The sequence below is a fragment of the Onychomys torridus genome, chromosome 5 (genome assembly GCF_903995425.1).
Source record: "Onychomys torridus chromosome 5, mOncTor1.1, whole genome shotgun sequence".
Lineage (NCBI taxonomy): Eukaryota > Metazoa > Chordata > Mammalia > Rodentia > Cricetidae > Onychomys > Onychomys torridus.
The window spans coordinates 70,482,861-70,502,999 of NC_050447.1; the positions used below are offsets into that span (position 1 = coordinate 70,482,861).

Below are 20,139 nucleotides of genomic sequence, written 5' to 3' on the forward strand. Positions count from 1 at the left end.
TGTGTGTGTGTGTGTGTGTGTGTGTGTGTGTGTGTGTAACCTCCATAAGGCTAATTGCATGAAAGGACCCAGCAGCTCACTGTAAAATAGAAGCTCCCCTGCTGGGCAGTGGTGGCGCACACCTTTAACCCCAGCACTCAGGAGGCAGAGCCAGGCGGACCTCTGTGGAGGCTACAGGGAGAGATCCAGGAAAGGTTCCAAAACTGCACAGAGAAACACTGTCTCAAACAAACAAACAAACAAACAAACAAACAAAATTAGAAGCCCCCTTACTGACAGCAGTGCCTCTTTTCCATAAGAATCTTGCCTCGTTGCTGTGGGGATCCCCTTCTCTCATTTGCTGGAGGGAACTTATGGATGAGTCACCTTCCCAAGCCCTTGAGCAACCAGGGCAGTAGCACCTCTGGTTGCTTGCTGTTCTCTGCAGCTCAAGACTTTCACTCAGCCAGTGAGAAGTCTGGCCAGTGACCAGTTTTGTTTTTTGATTTTCAATGGGTTTCTAAATGTCAAACATAAAGTCAATTAGGTGATTAGAAACACACAGGTGCACAGGAATCTCACTCAGCCGTGACCCTGACAGCTTTCTAAGGTAGGGCTGGTGCTCGGTTTCCAGTCCAACGTGAGCACCTATGGAGCCTGGAGTCCAGAGCCCTCCTGGTGCTTTGCCCTCTCGTTAAAGGCCAGAACATAAAAAGCCACCACAACCATGCTGGCTACATGCCAGCGGGCACAGGGACACATGAGCTAATGAGATGCCAGTATACACCTTCCAGAATGATCGAGAGGACTGATGGGGAGTTTTAGGTAGCAGAGGTACCTGTCGGCAGTGCTGGGGAGAATAACCAGGCTGTTCAATAGTCTGTTTCACTGGATGGAGCCCTTAGAAACCTCCAGTCATCAACCCCACACAGGCTTGTCCTAGATTTTACTATCTGCAGTTACCTTGACCACTTGACCCTAGAACCAAGGATAAGTAAAATGAAAGTTCCTTCAGAGACTTCAAGATGAGCTGTCCTACATAAAAGACTCAGGCAGGAGAGGCCACAGGCAGGAGGAGAGGCCACCAGCTGGGTAGGAAGATCACCCACAGGCTCAATGGGGTGACATGGGCCTTGGTTCTGACATGGTGGCATAATTATTACCTACCTGGGGCCCCTTCTCACTCAGAAGTATTTTCTGTGGTTGGTATGCTCACCCAAAGACAAATATAGGCAACCAACCAGAGGAGTCAAACTGACAGAAGCAGAGAGATGGCAGCCGGAGGCTCCGGGAGAGGAAATGGGGCTCTACAGGGAAAGGGTGTAAAGTCCTAGGTCTGGAATATAGAAAGACTTCTGAAGATGGGTCGCACTGCACTGTTCAATGAAAGCTACAACACAGTCACTTGTGTCGTAAGGATTTTGTTAGAACTTTCAAAACCTTAGAGACTAGAACGATGGCCCAGTTGATAGTGCTTGCCTTGAAAGTACCCGAGTTCAATTCTCAGCACCCACAGAAAATGCAAGGCATGGTGATGTACACTTGAAATCCTAAGGCTAGGGAGACTGAGGCAGGGGGTCCTCGGGGTTCACTGACTAACCAGTTTTAACTGGTGAGCTTCAGGTCAAGAAGAGAATCTACCTCAAAGGGGGTGGCCAAAGCTGCTCCCCAGCCTTCACATACACATGTATATATGTGTACAAGCAGACACACACATGTGAACACACATGCACACACATAATAATGGCACATAAAATCTTATGTTTAGATGATCCTTACATTCTTACTCACAGTTTGCAATGTGCCATGCAGGAAGAAACTGAGAGAACATAATTAGAGGGGAGAATCTTGGGAAAAAGACATGCTGTGAGCAGTCGGCTTCCCACGGGAGCAGGTGAGAAAGGCCCACCGGTCTACACAAACCTAGAGAGTTAGGGTTTACGACAATCACCTGGAGAGCTTGGAGGGTCCTCGTTGGAAGTCAGGTGAAGTAGAGGAGAGGTGGAATTCAGTAGACAGGGTGGAGACTGAACGTCAAGACTGAAGCTACTATACATTGGATCTTTATGTTTTTAAATTTTTTATTTATTCATTTATCTACTTTCTATTAATTTGTGTGTGTGTGTGTATGTGTGTGTGTGTGTGTGTGTGTGTGTGTGTGTGTATGTGTATGTCAGAGGGAAACTTATAAGAGTTAATTCTCTCCTTCTTCCTTGTTGGTCTCGGGGATTGAACTCAGGTCATTAGACTTGGTTGCAAACACCTTTATCTACTAAGCCACCTCACCTGCTTTGTACTTTGGATATTGAATGTCCCCCAGTAGCCCATGTGTTATAAAGCCTTGGTCACCAGGGTGGTACCATTGGGAAGATGGTTGTGAGATCCTTAGGACGGGAAATACTATGGGAAGTCATTAGGTCACTGGGGACATGCCCCTGAAGAGAATTTAGGGATCCTGGCCCTTTCTCTTTCTTGTTTCTTGTGGATGAGCTTGGTGATTTTTTTTTGCTTTGCCATGTACTTCCTACCATGGTTTTTGTTTTGCAACAGGCTTCAAAGCAAGGGCCAACTGATCATGGCCTAGAACCTCTCTCTAAAGCTATAACCCCAAATGACCTTTCATCTTTATAAGTTGATAATGTCAAGTGTTTTGTTATAATACCCAAAAGCTGACAAACAGAATTTTTATTGTCTCTTAAGACTGAACATGCTAATATCTTTAAAAAAAATACCAATTTTACTTTTTTTTTTCTTTTCTTTTCTTTTTTCTTTTCTTTTTTTTTTTTTTTTTTTTTTTTTTTTGAGCTGAGGACCAAACCCAGGGCCTTGTGCTTGCTAGGCAAGCGCTCTACCACTGAGCTAAATTCCCAACCCCTCCAAATTTACTTTTATTTATGTTTGTGTGTCTTTGTCTGTGCATATGTGTGGGTACTTGGGGAAGTCAGAAGAGGCTGTCAGATTTCCTGGTGCTAAAGTTACAGGTAGTTGTGAGCCACCTGATATAGATTCTGGGAACTGAACTGTGGTCCTCGGCAAGAGCAGCAAGTACTCTTAACCACGGAGCCATCTCTCCAGTCCCATTAATGTCTTAGCCAGAAGCTTGTCTTGCTGTTTAAAGTGGCTAGGTGACTTTGACTATGTGAGAATGACCAGAAGAGCCTGAGACTGCCTGTGGCTGATTTATCAAGGGGCAGAAAAGACACACAAAGTAATGGTGTCAGATAAAAGAGCTGTGCCCTTGTGGGTTTGAGTTCTTGTTATTCCATGAAATGTTACTGGTTTTGAAGCCAGAGAAACAAAGTTCAGAAGTTACTACTGGTTTGTGGTTCTTTTGGCATGAGTGGGGCTACTGAATGCTCCCCTGCAATGATCTGGGAGCCAACGATAGCATTTGGTTTTGATTTACTTCTTCAAATTGCATGCAGGGTCAACAGGGCTCCTAGAGTGGCAGGAATCAGTCTGCAGAGTTCTTCGGAAGCTCGTCAGTCTCAAGGGCACTGCTATGTTGTCTGGCTGGGTGTTTATTTGAATGTTATAAATACCCAGTGTCCCGTTTGACCCCTACTGTCCACACCATCAATGTGGCTATTTATATGGCCTTTCTCAGTGTTGGAGCATTCACTGTATAGGGCCAGGGAGGAAAAGATGGCTAGGAGACTAGATGCAACAGACGTATCAGCTGGGGAAGAAAAGCTGCCCTGGCCATCTGATCATATCTGGCTTGGGCACTGGTTCATGTGGAGAACAGTTAAAGGTGGATGTGGGGTCATTCTATCTGGAAACTGGTGTTCTTGGTCTGGGGAGATAGCCAGTCTGCTAAAATGCTTACCATGCAAACATGAGGACTGAGTATGATCCCCAGCACCCATGTGGAAAAAAAAAAAACATCAAGGTGTGGCAATGTAGTGTGCACTTATTTCAGCAGTGTGGAGGCAAAGCAGGCAGGCTCGCTGGCCAGTTTAGCTTCTGTGGGGAATTCTGGGTCAGTGAAGGACTCTGACTCAAAAGAAAAAGGCTAAGTGCCTGAGGAATGACACCCGAGGCTCCCCTCTGGCACATGCATGTACACACACACACACACACACACACACACACACAGATACACACACCACACTGACACAGACAGACACACACAGGCACACACACCACACAGACACACACACACACAGGCACACACACCACACAGACAGATACACACAGACACACACACACAGGCACACACACCACACAGACAGATACACACAGACACACACACACACCACACAGACAGACAGACAGACAGACACACACACACACAGGCACACACACCACACAGACAGATACACACAGACACACACACACAGGCACACACACCACACAGACAGATACACACAGACACACACACACACACCACACAGACAGACAGACAGACAGACACACACACACACACACACACACACCCTTAGAGTCAGGTTTGGTGGAATAAGCTTGTAACTACAGCTACATGGGAGTGTGAGACTGGATGATTTAGAATTTGAGGCTAGCCTGGCCTACACAGTGCGTTCAAGTCCAGCCTGGGTTATCTAGTTAGATGTTACCTACCTACAAACAAACAAACAAACAAACAAACAAACAAACACAAAACAAAATCATCCACCTATGTGACACAGTGTTGATTTTTCCTGCTCACTGACAAATGTGATTTTCCTCAAAGGTGACAGACAGTCTGACAGGAACATGATTCCCAGAAGAGACTGGAATATGAGCTCGTGCCCTTGAAAGCCTGGCATGCTCAGAATGGTCTCCCCAGGAACCTGTGGGAACAGAGGGACCCTGGTTTCCCAGACTCAATAACCAAGGAAGAAACCTCCTCTTAACAAAGGGACATTGTTTGTGCTTCCTTCGGCCTCTCTCGTTCAGTATAATAGAGACTGTAATGATACTGGCTATGTCAAGGGCAGATGCTCTCTTATCTTGACAGAGGGGAACTCTTGGAGGAGCGAATTTACTCAAAGTGGAGAAAACTAAGTTATATCCATCCTGTCTGTCTGTCAGTCTCCTTTTCACAGATAAAAAGAGAGGCAGAGAGGTTAAATATGTCGCAGGCTCCCCACCCCCTCACCAGAAGAGAAGAAGCAGCGTCCAAATTCCCACCCTTTACTTTGGAGCTCTGAGTGGATATGGAGGTCACTGGTTTACAAAGCACTTGTGTGTGTGTGTGTGTGTGTGTGTGTGTGTGTGGCCATGCCAGACAAGCACACAACTACTGAGCTACATTCCAGCCCTTGATTGGGACAGGGTCTTGCTATGTAGCCAAGGCTGGCCTGGAACTCCAAGTTTCAGCTGGGGTTACAGGCATGATCCACTATGCTTAGATTGGGGAGTCATTCTGGTAACTTCTTATGTTCTTTTCAGACATCCCTGCCCCTGAGTACCTGCTCCCCAGCATTAAGGCTAGCTCTCTTTGCTGACCCTCTGCAAGGACCTGTCACCCACAGGCAAGTCCACTCATCCCACATTGTGCTCTGAAGGAGTGCTAAGAGGTGGTTCTTTGATCCTGTACCACCAAGGAGCAGAGGCTGTAAAATGCTAAGAATGCTAAACACATTAAGTAGCGTTTCCTCTGGCATGTAGAGAGGGTGTGGTTTCCAAGGAGAACAGACAAGCTGGAAGAAGTGAGGCACCCAGCCAGGGCCAGGCGAGTCAGAGGGCTCTGTAGCCAGCAAATGAGTCAAAGGTGCCCAAACTGAAGCTGGACCATGTCAGCAAGGAACAGCGTTCTTATCGCACTGAGTAATTGAGTAGGGCCATGCCGCTGGGAGTTAGCTCAGAGTTAATGGAATATTTCCTGTAAATATTATTTTCCCTTCCTGTCTCATCATCTCAGAATTAAAAGAAAAAAAAAGTCTTTACTCATCTGGGGGAGGTGACAGGAATGCATTAAATTCTGGAACCATTGCCCCTGTCTCTGAAATACTCTCAGGAATCGAGAAACTACACTAGCTGCTCAGAGGCTGGCCAATTATTCTGGTTCCTTTTCCTAATGCCTCAGAAGGGATGCTAAAGTGCTCCTAATTGTGCATCTAGGCATACATAAGAGCCCCCCTAAGTGCACATCAAATAAATAAGTAAATGCTGCCTACTGAATATGTAACAAGGCCTGACGCGACAGGCCTTCCCAAAGGACAGCTTTCATCCAATCCAAGCGAGCTTGGGAGCAGAATCTCCGAGCGCTGATTATGGATATTGAACACTACTATAGGGAGGTCCTTGTGAGTCACATGTTTCAAGCTGGTCTAACTTTCTCAAAGGCCCATTGAATAAGCATTTTCTGTTTTCTTCTTATCCTGTCTCTGATGGCCGGAAGTCAGACTGGTCAGTCTGTCCACGGGTCTGAAGGTTGTAAAACAGAAGGATTTCACACAGAATCCTGGTACTGGTAGGGAATTGAGTCACGCTGGTAGGGAAGACAGCCACCCACACCTCCTTGACAGAGAAGGAGCTGATGGTCACAGAGATTAAAGCAGCTGTTATTTCCTCAGGCTTTGATCTAAGGAATGTGGGGACCTACCCTACAGAGTGAGCCCCTTGTGAGACAGATCTATTTATGTGCAGTAAGACCCTGGTTCTCTCAGGCTGACTCAGTAGGGCCCTCCAATATATGACATTTACTTTGCATTCAAAGGCTTCAGGAAAGAGACAAAACAGTTTTGCTTGTACTAGCATAATTGGCATAATGTGCAGGACAGCCAGTGTTGCGGCTGCTGGGGCAGTTTGCAGGACTGGATGTACTAAGTCTCAGTGATTGACCACAGTGCAAACTAAGAGGTGACCTGAGGTTGACCCCAAGGGCCCAAACATCCACTGGGTACTATTTCATTAATCCCCGAGGTCAAGAAGATTCTAATTTAGGAAATGAGCACCTAGGCAGTGAGTTATTTCTACACACGTGTGCACACGTTAAAGGTGGTTGGCAACTGGGTGTGCATACATGTTAAAGGTGGTCGGCAACTGGGATGAAACAGGAGACAATAATCTATGGAGAGGCAGGATTTTTCTTCCTTGGCCACCATGATCTTCCCATTCATTATTCATTGCTAAACTAAGACAGAAGTGTGTGTGTGTGTGTGTGTGTGTGTGTGTGTGTGTGTGTGAGTGAGAGAGAGAGAGAGAGAGAGAGAGAGAGAGAGAGAGAGAGAGAGAGTGCCCTCCTCTGATTCTACATTAATGGACATAAAGACGAACAGGAGGACTACTGCCCACTGAGAAAAGAGAGGAACAACAGCCCAAGCACTATTTCGAAGTGGTATGTGGTATGTGAGTATTGACAGGAGCTGAGAATCTGCCAGGCAGGCTGAGGCTAAGAGGGGAAACTTCACTGGGTGAAGGATACAAGCAGTATTCCTGAGGGGGCTCCATAAAGGCTCCTACAACATGGTACAATGTGCTCTCAGAAACTATCATGTACACAAGCCGGGGCAGCGCGGTGGGGAATGTACACCTAGGATAGAGTGCGTTCATTTTGAAATCCTGTTTGTTTCTACTTCAGGGCCTTTGGAGGACTAATCTGTGCTGGTTAGTTTTTTTTTGTCACCTTAACGCCAGCTAGGGTTATTTGGGAAGATGGAGGCTCAGGTGAGAAACTGCCTCTAGATTGCCTAAAGGCAGGATTGCAGGATTGTAGGGCATCTTCTTGATTAATGAGTGGTGAAGGAGGCCCCAGCCCATGGTGGGCCATGCCATCCCTGGGCAGGTGGTCCTGGGCTGTATAAGAAAGCATGCTGAGCAAGCTATGGAGAACCAGCCAGTAAGCAGCTTTCGCCCATGGCCTCCTCTTCCGTTCTTGCCTCCAGGTTCCAGCCCCTGGTTCTTTTCATTTAGAACTTCTGAATTCTTCTGAACATATTCAAAAGACAAAAATCAAAGTCCCCACATGTCTTACTGTTTCTGATAAAACATACTCTGAGGGGCAAAAAAACAAAAACAAAAACAAAAACAAAAAAACGAGAAAAGAAACCTAAGTTTTTGTTTTGCTTTAAATTAATTGTTATTCATTCATTCATTCATTCATTCATTTATTTATTTTTCTGAGACAGGGTTTCTCTGTGTAACAGCCCTGGCTGTCCTGGAACTTGCTTTATAGAACCAGGCTGGCTTCAAACTCACAGAGATACCCCTGCCTCTTCCTTAAATTTAAATTTTGTCTGTTTTATGTTTTTGTTTGTTTGTTTGTTTGTTTTTGAGACAAGATCTTGCTATATGGCTCAGGATGAGCTGTACTGCCTATAGCACAGTGTACTCGAGTTACAGGCCTTTTCATAACACCTGGCTTTTTCAGAAGCCATTTGAAATGTAGTTTAGAGCTTGTATTGAGAGTTGTACTTAGAGAAAGAAGAACTGCTTGCGGGAGAGACCCAGGTAGTATACTGTGGGCTATTATTAGCAGGAATTGTACTTCTTCCTCCTACTCAAACTTGGAGGCGTCTTACTCCACCCTCCACCTTTCCAAAGCCATTCAGAGTGGGACTCAGTGGCACAGGGTAGATGCTGAAACTGGAGTGGCAAGCTGCCTCTCATCCGGAGAACTAGGACCACACAACTGTCCTGTCTGATCTGAGACAGCCATCAGCTCTAGACTCTTAGGGATTTAGGGAGACATTTTTAATGAGTTCAATGGGAACACTTGCATGGATGGTCACAGGTGGCATAACAGAGGTTGGCCCTTAGCCCTTCAAAGGAAGGGGGAGAGCTCGGCTTGCCACTGCCTCAACCTGAAGGTTGCCTCTTAGTACTTGGGTACCATGTGGCAGCTGCATCAGTGGGTCAGAGTGTCAGCGAGGGCCTCTGCTTGCTGCTAGGTGCAAAGAGCTGCCTGGGCAGGAGAGGCAGTTGTTGCCACAGGTGCCTCCACGTACTTAGATTTGGGCACTGATCATCTTCTGAGCATTCCTGGAGGCTTAGGGTGCTGGAGATGTACCTGACCCCAGTGCCAGGAGGGTGTGCTACCACCTGGAGGACATTCCTCACGTGTGTGCAGCGCACTCATCCTCTGTGCTTGGGAACACTCCAGCTCTCCAATACCCAGGGACAATGAGGCCATGCCTGCTATGCCTGAGTGCAGGAGGCACAGATGGCCATGAGTGATGGTGCCAATCTCCAGACCTAGGTGGATATCCTTGTAATATTTCCCACAAGCATAGGGAAGAGTCAGGGAGACAAGGTGGACCCAGGAAAGCAGCAGCCGTGAATTCCATCTTCCTGGGAGTTTCTGACACACAGTTGGGGTTAAGAACCACTAGTCTGGAGGTACCTAGGATGGACTTGGAGTGCTTTGTAAGGAAGCCTGCAATGATAACTCTCTGCCAGGTCTGTGCACCTCCTCAGCTCATGTTCCAGTGCTCTGAGTTGCTCAGAGCCTCTCCTGTTTCCTGCATGCAACAAAAAGGGGGTTTGTGATGCTAATGATGTCGAGTACAGAGGAAAAGGACTCCTTCCCAAGTCTTGCAGCAGCTGGGATTTCATAACTGTGGCTTTCATTCACTCCTCGGGTTTGTCCTTCAGCCCCATTAACATCTTGGCAGACACATAGACCCCTCGAAGCTAATGAAGTAGAAGCATCATTTGGCCTGAGGGGGTTCACAAGGACTGTTTCTTGTTGCTGTTGTTTGTTTGTTTTTTCAAGACAGGGTTTCTCTGTGTAGTTTTGGTGCCTGTCCTGGATCTCGATCTGTAGACCAAGCTAGCCTTGAACTCACAGAGTCTGTCTGGCTCTGCCTCCCGAGGGTTAGAATTAATGATGTGTGCCACCACCGCCTGGTGACTGTTCCTAACTTTATATTCAGTTTGTGCACTCATTTCCCAGGGGCCTCCAAACTGTACATGAGCCCAGACAGGCAGCATCGGGCTGTCTCCCAGAGATTTCTATGACCAAGAACTAAAAAATTCCACTCATGAATGCCTTTTCCGGGGACCTAACTGCTATCCTTCCTTCTCTGTTGATACTGTCACTGTCTCCTCCTCCTCCTCCTCCTCCTCCTCCTCCTCCTCCTCCTCCTCCTCCTCCTTTTTAACAACTTTCTGTGAACGCTAGAAGCCAAACTCAGATCTAACTAAGAGTGATTAATTTATGTTATGTGTCTCTCTTGTGTTTTGCCTATACCAAGTGCTATCTTATTACTTTCATTAGAACTATACTTAAGAGAAATTAAGAACATTGTGGGTAGAAGTTTTAATACTGCTGGCATGCCTTTCACATCATTCAGAGGGAAAGACTGCATCCTGCTGTGGGCCCCAGCTAGCCACACTGGCCTAGGTTCACTTATGCTTTGGAAATCCTTGACACTCTTAAGCTCCAACTGAATATCTAAGTGCCTACTCTCCACAGTTCCCTGAGTGTCCACAAGGCCCAGGACTGTGAATGTCCTAAGCTATATTGTCCTCCCATCTTTTCCCTTCTAAGGAGGGCAAGGCAGAGCTGCACATATTGCAACCAGGACTTTGTGAAAGGTGCTGGGAGTGTGTTTGTCATTTGTAAATAGAAAAACAAAATCACTTGGGCTGGTTGGAAGAAGAGAAGAGGTGAGGTAAAAGAGAAGAAGGAAGGGAGTGAAGAGGGAACTTAGAGAATTAGAAAGGCCAGTGGAGAAAATACCAGGGGAAACAGAAAGACATAGCATGGAAGAGGTGCAGGTCTACAGCCCAGAAAACTGGGGGTTTAAAGCAGGAACATGGGGCACTAGTCACTTCTTCTGTGTAAGTGGAAAACAGAGGTTTGGAGTGCACCACACAAAGCAGCACACTCCCCAAAGAGGCAGGTTCTTGCTGCATCGTTCCCAGGGAACAACTCCATCATCTGTTCACCAGCTTCATTTGGAAATAAAATGATTTACTGGTCAATTGAGGGAAAATTCTTCCCACCACAGGGCTGTTTTCCCACTACCAACTTAATGAAGAAGGTGGCTAAGAGGACAGTGTTTACTTCATAGAGTGTGGTCAGCCCAGATGTGTGTATAGAGTGTGGTCAGCCCAGGTGTGCATAGAGTGTGGTCAGCCCAGATGTGTGCATAGAGTGTGGTCAACCCAGATGTGTGCACAGAATGTGGTCAGCCCAGATGTGTGCAGAGTATGGTCAGCCCAGATGTGTGCATAGAGTGTGGTCAGCCCAGATGTGTGCATAGAGTGTGGTAAGCCCAGATGTGCAGAGAGTATATAGTCAGCCCAGGTATGAGCATAGAGTGTGATCATCCCAGGTGTGCAAAAGTATATTCTTACCCCCAAAATTTTGCCATTTAAGTTTTCAATTTGTTCTGGTTTGGAAAACATTATACAAATGAAAACAAAATTCAAACACATTTGTGTTTCCAGTGACTTGACTCCCTTTTTCTGGGGCAGATAACTTTAGTCTCTCTTTACTTCTATGATGCTATAAAGGTATTTGCCAGAGTTTCAAGACTTTTTCTAATTCTTTATATTTCATTTCTCCATAACCTATACACTCTTTTGACCTATGACTTTACTCCAAAAACCATCATAAAGAACTCAGATTGATCTCAGGTTTCAAGGGAGTTAATGTTCCTTCATTTTGCCAAAACATGCAGCCTCCCAAGAAAGAAACATATATAATAGTTCCTCAGCCCATTTGCCCATCTGTTCTTGGAGAATGGAGTCAAACACCCTCCCTTAAGTAATTATAATACTTTGTTTCCTTAGAGACTGGGAGAGAAAAATATTTACCTAGGAAACTCAGACGGCATCACTGTGCAGTAATTTATATATACCTGCATTAGCATGGGATTGGTGAGCCCTCAGGCTGTGCAATGTTAACTCACATCTACCCTCATTCCCCTCTCAAAAGAAAGCCTTAAGCCCACAGAAGAGGGCACCCTTACCTTGCGTGGTTTCACTTTATCGTGGTAGTCATACTGGAAAATTCCTTTGTAGCTTAGCCCCAGCCACCATGGTATCCCTTGCTTGTCCTAGGATGTTAAAGGAATATAGGTCAACATGGGGCTGGAGAAGATAAACACAGACCAAGAGATTTCCTGGCTCAGCTGATGACAAGGGAAATGGCAGTGTCTCTGGAGTAGAAGGAACCCCTCTCTACTGTATATCTTAACAGATGTGCCCATCGTGGATGCATGCTCAGTAACGTGAACAGCGCTGGGGACCAAGCCTGAGTTGGTCAATTGGCTCTGTTTCCAAGCAGAACCACAGCCAGGACACCTGTATCCCTATCTTACTTATTTACTTATTTGGTGTAAGCATGCCTGCCTGTTCCTGTATGTACAGGTATGCATACACATACATGGACTTACATGTGAAGGCCAGGGTTGTCTCCCCTGCCTCGACTCTCTCCACCTTATGTTTTTTTGAGATCGTTCTTTCTCGGAATCTGAGGCTCACTGAGTGGTGAGCACTGGTTGCTCTCCCTAGGGCTCCCCCTACTTCTGCCTCACTAGCACTGGACATTTTACTAGAGTACTGGGGATCTGAACTCTGGTCCTAATGCTTACACAGCACTTTACCAATTGAACATCTCCCCAGCCTCCATCTTCACCTCTTAATGAACAAGTGCAAGTACCCTGTCCCCTGCCCCCCTCTAAAGCTAGGCTGAGCCTCTCACTTGCCATACAGAAAAACATGAAATATGTTCAATGTTTTGAAGAAAATGAATGACTTTCTGATCAAAGAAATGGCCACTGACTGTCAGACCCAGAGAGAACCCAGGAGACCACAGAAAGGGGCTTCTTCCCTTCAGGGGGCAAAGGTATTGAAGCTGGGTGCTCAAACTTTAACGGAAGTTAAACCTTCCCAGCCACACTGAGCAGAGAGAGACTAAGGGATGCCATCTTGATAGCCTGCTCACCCAGGAAGAAAGCTGAATGAGGATTTTTAGGACTCACGTAGCAAGACTGAAGCCAGAATATTACTAGGATTGGATTGTAAACCATGGGCCCTCTGTTTATACATTTTATAGGACTTCTTATCACCTGAGTGAGGACCATAGCTCTCTTGAGGATAATTCTGAGTGATTCCTAAATGATCCCAAATGCTAAGACTTTATGCTGGCTGCAGCAAGCAGCCCTTCCCCAAGATTTGAACTAATTTCTGCATGTATGAATGACTAAATCAATTTCTTCATCACAAGAGTCCTGGAAACTCAAAATGAGTATGGCAGCTTGCAAATATTTGCCAGAATGAGTTATTTCAAGGTAAGCAAAAAGATTAAAGACAAAAGGAATAAATTTTGGGGGAAAATCATTCAAAGCTCCAGGAGTACATGATTTCTTTACAATCTTTTTTTCCTTTTGGTGTTGGGGATTGAATTCATGGGCTCACATGTGTTAAATGTGGACTCTACCACTGAACTACCACACCCCATTTCTAAAAAGTATTTATTCATTTATTTGCAGCATGGAGGATTGCACTCAGGGTCTTGTGCATACTAGGAAGATAGATGAATAAATAGGTAGATGATAGATAGATAGACAGACAGACAGATAGTTACATGTACTGTAAGATCATTACGTTGCCCCCCTGTTGCTGTCTCTGGTACCTGTGCATGAATAAAACAAGATGAAACTCAGTGACACTGTGAGATCAGGGTACTGAACCCTGGCACAGGGGGATTCTAAGTCCCTTTCCATGAACTTTATCTGGGGGTCAGTGGCCACATCCTCAACATTACCTGGGGGGCTAGACTTCTGAGGGGATTCACTCTCTCATCTAGAACAGAAGAAGTTCCCAGAGGCTGCTCTCGACACTTAGGCTTGAGAAAGGTGTGAATCTTTATCATATAAGAAAGAGATCTCAATGTGGCCTGGATGAACTAAATAGAATTTAGGGTGAAGCTAATACCACATTGGATTTGATGATGCCACATTCAAGAACACAGTCTCAGATTTTTTTTTTCCCCCCGAGACAGGGTTTCTCTGTGTAGCTTTGTGCCTTTCCTGGAACTTACTTGGTAGCCCAGGCTGGCCTCAAACTCACAGAGATCTACCTGGCTCTGCCTCCTGAGTGCTGGGATTAAAGGCATGCGCCACCACCGCCTGGCCAGTCCCAGATTCTTTAAATTGTCCCAGTTCTCCTTGGAAAGCTATGTGGCATCACACTCCCAAGAGAAACGCCACATTCTGCCACAAGTTTTTGGTTTCTCTAGTTTCTTGTATTTGACGGAGCCTTTCTAGTGAGAAGCCCTGAAGCCCTGATTTCCCAGGATTCCTCTGAGACTGAAGGGAAGAAGAGATTTATTACATTACTTCACAAAAGAAAATATAAGTGTATTGGAGTGTTACTCTATCAAGTGTTGGTACCCTAGGGATAAAATTCAGTTGCTCAGTTTTCCCTGTCAAGCAATCTTTCTAACCAAGTCAACCTCCATCAACTCCTATTCGCCTCAAAATCTTCAGACTAAAAAATAAGATAATTTTCTGTTTGTTTGCTTGCTTTTTCAGGACAGCGTGGGCAGACTTCAGCAACTGAGTTCACTTACCTTTACTGCATAATAGTGAACACCGTAGGTTGGGAGAGACTCCACGATACTCATGTAGCTGTGAAGACAACACATACAACAATGCATATAAAGGCTATTAGGCAGAAGTGGTGTCCTATCATAATCGTGTGTGTGTGTGTGTGTGTGTGTGTGTGTGTGTGTGTGTGTGTGTAATGAAGTTCTGGAGCGGTTATTAACTTGGAAATTAGTAGAAACATCCCTTTCCCTAAACATCTTTCCAAGGAAAAATCAACCACCTTGATATATGGCTCATTAACACACAATCTTTGTGTGTGTGTATATGTGTGTATGTGCATTTGCAAATACAATTGCGGATATGTATAAGTTGGTGTTTGATGTCTTCTTCTATTATTCTCCACATTATTTTTGAAACTGGGTCTCCGTGGCATGGAGCTCACTGACTCAGCTAGGCTGGCTGGCTAGTGAGGTCTAAGGATCTGCTTGCCTCTGCCTTCCAGTGCTGGTAGTATATGCACACTGCCATGCCTGTTTTGTTTCTTATGTGGGTTCTGAGGTTCTGAGTTAGAGTTCCTCTGCTTACAGGGCAAGCACTTTATTGACTGGGTGTCTCTCTAGCTCCCAAACACAGTCTTAGTGTGTACTCAGAAGGGCCACTTACTTCACAATTGCTTGACCCCTCGTCTGGCCATTCAGCTTCTTGTAGTACTCAATGACTCTGTCCTCACTAGAATCAGAAGGAAAGGATTCTGGTATTAGAGGTTGAGCATCCTACCCCCTGAGCACTAAGACTTCACCCTCCTTCCTTCTGAGAACCTCTGAGGAAGCTGAGCTGGAAAATGACCATGTCCTGAAATGACATGCCTCAATGCCACTCAAGTGAAGTCTCTTAAACATGGTAGGGATAGAAAAACCCATTTTCTCCTCAGAGGATTTACATTATTTTTACCTCTGACTGCTAATCAGTTGGATAATATTAGCATGCAGGTTTGGGGGCGGAGGGACGCTGTTCTTTGCAAGATACCATGAAGAAGACATGAAAACATGCAAGAAAACATGAAGAAGCAGTTAAGTCACTAGTCACAGAGGATGCTGTGGCTAAACTTGCCTGGCTCTCCCTTCTGACCTCCTCATTTACAGGTCCAGTCAACACAGGATCTGGGGCAGTGGGGTAATGATGCTCCCATCCAGTGCTCTGGGCTAAACTGTTCTGAGCAGTTAAGGACTCAGAGCTTCCAAGGAAAAGAGAACATTCTGGAATTTGAGCCTGGTTAATAAAAGTCCCAGGGACACATTGGAAAAGCAACATACTATCTAACAGAATGAGATTACAGCTCATTTATCTTTTGAGATTTTACTTCTAAAATTAACGGGAGATTAAATGGTCCCTTGGTGACAATGGCTAGCCAATATTTCTCTGACAGAATGGAGTGTGGTTGGGGTAATGGTACAGTCTTCCTGGGGTAGTGACTGGTGCCAAGAAAGGTGGGAACAATGGCAGCTCCCACTATAGCCTCCAGGGTCACATAGCCAGCCCACAGAAAGAAAGGGGGACAGTTGTTGGCAAAAAGTCTTATGTCCCACTACTAAGGACAGCCTTGAAAGTTTCATCCTTTGTAACTGTCCTACAGCTTTGACTGTGGTTCCCACTGACTCACCTGTTATTTCATCAACAAGGGGACTCCGTTAGTTTTGTATAAGAGTGTAATGATGGGGAGCATGTGTGATACAATGGTTGTACCCTCAAGACTCCATTTACTGATCTTGGGCACCCACTGTTAATGCATCACCCCCAAAGTTAGGTAGAACCCTCTCTTCCTTTTTCTGTTTTCCTGCTTATCAAGGGCCTCTATTTTAATAAGATCATGACCTTCGATGACACGTTTGGTACTACATAACTGTGATTCGATGAGGTCATCTTCTAGGTCTGTGGTCAAGCCAACCAATGGAGACTCCAGCCTATTTCTTTCCTAGCTCTGGGCGAGAGCATCCCTGAGGTGGGGGTGGGGACTGAAAGCCTACGATGATGCTGTGAACATAAGCAAGGCTTAAGAAACATCAACAACACAAAGTCCCAAACACTGACAAGCAGCTGTTCTATTGGCCTGACTACAAGGTCTCATGGGGCCTGACAGCTGCAAGACTTGCAGCCACCTCCACCTTGTCCGGCTGCCTGCTATCTAAAGCCAGCTGGGTAAGCCACAGCGGTGACCTCCTCGAACCTCCGCTTTTCCCACTTCTTCCCTCCCATGAAGTCAACAGGGGCCTGTCACGTGATGACATACTCAATGCCAGCTGGGGACTCATCTAGCCTGTCCAACTCCACTTCATCCTGTTCCCACCTGTCTCTGGAACCTCTGGAAAGGCTCGCTCTGCAGACTGTGACCCTAATACCTCAGACCCGTCTAAGGACCAGAGAGAGTAACAACGAGAAACTCACAAGCTACGGAAAATTGAACTCTCTTTGCTTCTTGGAAATTTGGGTAAACAGGTTGAAAAATCAGAGCCGACCACAGCAGCTGAGTACTAAGTAGCATGGTGAGAACAAAGTAAAAGGGCCATGGTTTCTTTGAGCACCCCAGGGATGGATGGTCCTTGCTGTTGATTTGCTCCCAGCTGGGTGTGAGTGTCACTGAAGGTTCCTGGCTTCTGCATCCTGCCATACTCCCAGTGTGTTAGACAGTTGACTGTGCACTCACGGGTCTGGGGGAGGCCTTAGGAAAGGGCTGGCCTGGTCACGTGCCTAAGGATGTACTGTTAAGATGGCTGAGGGTCAACTGTTCAGGAAGAAAGATAGTCATGCTGATAAAAGGCAGAAAGCAGAGCCAGAAGGAAGGCTTTCTGTATTACTAATAACAGGAACACAGAGGATCTTGCATTGGAGACAATGCAAGAATGATCCAGAATGAGAGAGGCAGGGAGAGGAGGAGCCCTGCAATTGGCCTAGGGGTTGGATTAACAATGTTAGACAATAAATAAAGACATGATTGAGGGATGAATTAGGTCAAAGGCAATTCTGACTCCAGACTGTCTACAACATTACAGTTCTCGAGTGTAAGTCATCCCGCATGTGAGAACTATTGGCCTCTCCAGGCATTATCATCAATCTCTTTTAATGAGACAATGTCTCACTAGATAGCCCAGGTTGGCCTTCAACTCACAAATAACACCTGGACAGGTTCTGAATTTGAAGTCCTTGGCATAAGCCTGTTCTTTTTCTATAGATACATTCCCAAAGGAAGAATGGTAATAGATCAGGTCTGAGGTGGAGTGGGGGATGGCAGTCTACAGGTAGGCGCTCACAGTTTTGAGTCCAGCTCTTCAGGAGTGGGGCTTCTCTGAGAAAAGTGGTTTCTGAGTGTGGGTTTCATCTCACTGAAGAACTCTGCATTATGACCCGAGCGACCCAATCCGAAGGCATCCTCAAGTCTATTTGAAAGACTGAATACTTATTTAATGCTGGAAGTGTCTAGATAGGATGGAATACTAGTTCAAGAACTTTAAAATGTATTTACAAGTGAGCTATGTGTTGTGGTTCACTAGGATTAACTTGTTCAGTGCTTTTTTTTCTTCCCTCCCGCCCTTCCTCTCCCTCCTCCCCTCCCCTTCCCCCTCCCCTCCCCTCCTGCTCTTTCTTCTACTGAGGGCCTCACACACGCTAAGCAAATACATATCACTAAATTACATTCCAACTCTTAAACTTTTTTTTTTTTTTTTTTTGAGACAAGGTCTCACTAAGTTACTGGCTTTGAGTTCACTCTGTATAGCTCAGGGAGACCTTCAATGTGCAATCCTCCTGCCTCAGCCCTCTGAGAAGCTGGGGTTGCAGGTCGATGCCACCAGGTGTCTGCCACGACTGTGTCTTGCACTGTGAGCAGCCACACTGCTTTCTAAGAAGGGTCAGAAGGACCACCGGGATACAGCCCTGTCCTTGGCAGAGGGCAGAGGGCAGTGTGTAAGTACCCAGCCAGATTCCAACACATGCCTCGGGAATGTGAGCCCCACTCCACCACGGCCCAACCGCAAATGCCCAATCACGTGGAATCAGGCAGTCCAGGGCTCGGCTGATGAACTATGGCATAATGTTACAAAGGGCTAAATCGGGATATAGGAAACACCAAGGAGAAAGAAAATAACCTGTTTCTTCTGTTGCCAAGGAAACGATGCCCCGGCCTTTCCCACCCCTCCAGACCTCCCACATCCTGCCATCCATCTCAGCATTCCCACATGAAACTGCACCAGCACAGGGAAGGCTTCTTACGGAGGTGCCATTTCCAAGTTAAATCGTAAAAATATTATTAACAGAGAGATCTAACATGTTTGCTATGTAAATATAAGCAGATAATGGTCTCTGGCTCTTTCTTTCTTTCTTTCTTTCTTTCTTTCTTTCTTTCTTTCTTTCTTTCTTTCTTCCTTCCTTCCTTCCTTCCTTCCTTTCCTTCCTTCCTTCCTTCCTTTCCTTCCTTCCTTCCTTCCTTCCTTCCTTCCTTCCTTCCTTCCTTCCTTCCTTCCTTCCTTCCTCTCTTTTTGAGACAAAGTTTTACTCTAGCCCAAGCTATCCTGGAACTTACTGTGTAGCCTGTGCTGGCCTCGAACTTGCAATCTTTCTGCCTCATTCTTCCCAAATTCTGGTATTATAGGCATAAACCACTACCTCTGACTGTGAAAGAAGTGTGACCGTCTAAGTTCCCTGACACAGCAGGGAGGCCAGGAGGCATGTGGGAGCTGATAGAGCTGGGCTCAGTGCTCCGAAGCCTGTGCCCCCTTGAAGACTTGTCTGTGAGAAGGTTCTGGGATGGGGAGGCTCACCAGTAGGCCAGGGAGGGGTGCTCCTTCAGGGCTTGGGTAGGAAGGGCTGGCAGCTTTTTTAGGTCACTCCTCACCACCTCATTGCTGAAAGAGACAGTCAAGAAACAACACATCACCTTCTGAGAAAACAACCGCTCTGCTTCTCATGACCCGACTGACTAAAGGCCCCACATCTGCTCCCTTATAATGAATGGCAAGTGACAGGTGAGGGGGTTGTTTTTGTTTATGTGATACAGAGGGAAAAGAACACGGGCCACACAAGCTGAGGAGTCTCCTTTTCCAGTGCAGAACCAGAGATACACATGTTGACAGCCTCACAACCACTGCCCTCACAGAGACACTGATTGTGTGCTGCATTCTGAGCAGCGCTGGGCAGGAATGTGGGAAGAAAAGGATCCCAGGGGGGTGGATCCCAGGAGAAGCTTCCAGAGCCCCTGCAGTTTGGGTGCAGATTCCAAGAAGGGCAGACTCTCTCCTCATTCCTGAAGCACCTTTGGCTTCCCTAGACTCACTTCCTGCTGGAAACTGTTCTGTCAGTGTGATACATAAACAACCTTTCCTTTGGACATGCTTGGAGACTATTTAGCAAATGTGAGGCAGAGGATCTGGACTATCAGGAAGGTTGATGCAGCTGGTCCTGGAACTGAACTGTCATCTCCCATAAAATCACACATGCTTGGGGTTGAAGATAGTTTAAACTCCCCTGGTTTAACCAACCTTCTTCAGATAGCTAATTACCCTCTAGAGTGCCAACATGATCAACCTTTGGCACTGTGGAACAACTTTATCATCTACCAAGTTCACACTTGACCTATGCAGTCAGAGTTATAGATATAGTCTGAATACATCTCTTAATATTCTAAGTAAGTTTACTCTTTTGTGTTGGGCTATTCTTATGG

The 20,139-nt window shown here is 46.0% G+C and overlaps 1 protein-coding gene across 9 annotated transcripts in view; it reads right to left on the bottom strand.

Annotated features, from left to right (window-relative positions):
• Frmd4a (FERM domain containing 4A) overlaps window positions 1–20,139 on the bottom strand; it is a 579,710-nt gene that overhangs the window by 65,448 nt on the left and 494,123 nt on the right. For all 9 annotated transcript variants that reach the window (XM_036187607.1, XM_036187611.1, XM_036187608.1 and 6 more), the window contains 4 exons: window positions 19,241–19,324; window positions 15,093–15,158; window positions 14,453–14,510; window positions 11,847–11,933 (listed from right to left, as the gene is read on the bottom strand). In XM_036187607.1, coding sequence (XP_036043500.1) covers window positions 11,847–11,933; window positions 14,453–14,510; window positions 15,093–15,158; window positions 19,241–19,324 — 295 coding nt within the window. The remainder of the gene's footprint in view (window positions 1–11,846; window positions 11,934–14,452; window positions 14,511–15,092; window positions 15,159–19,240; window positions 19,325–20,139) is intronic.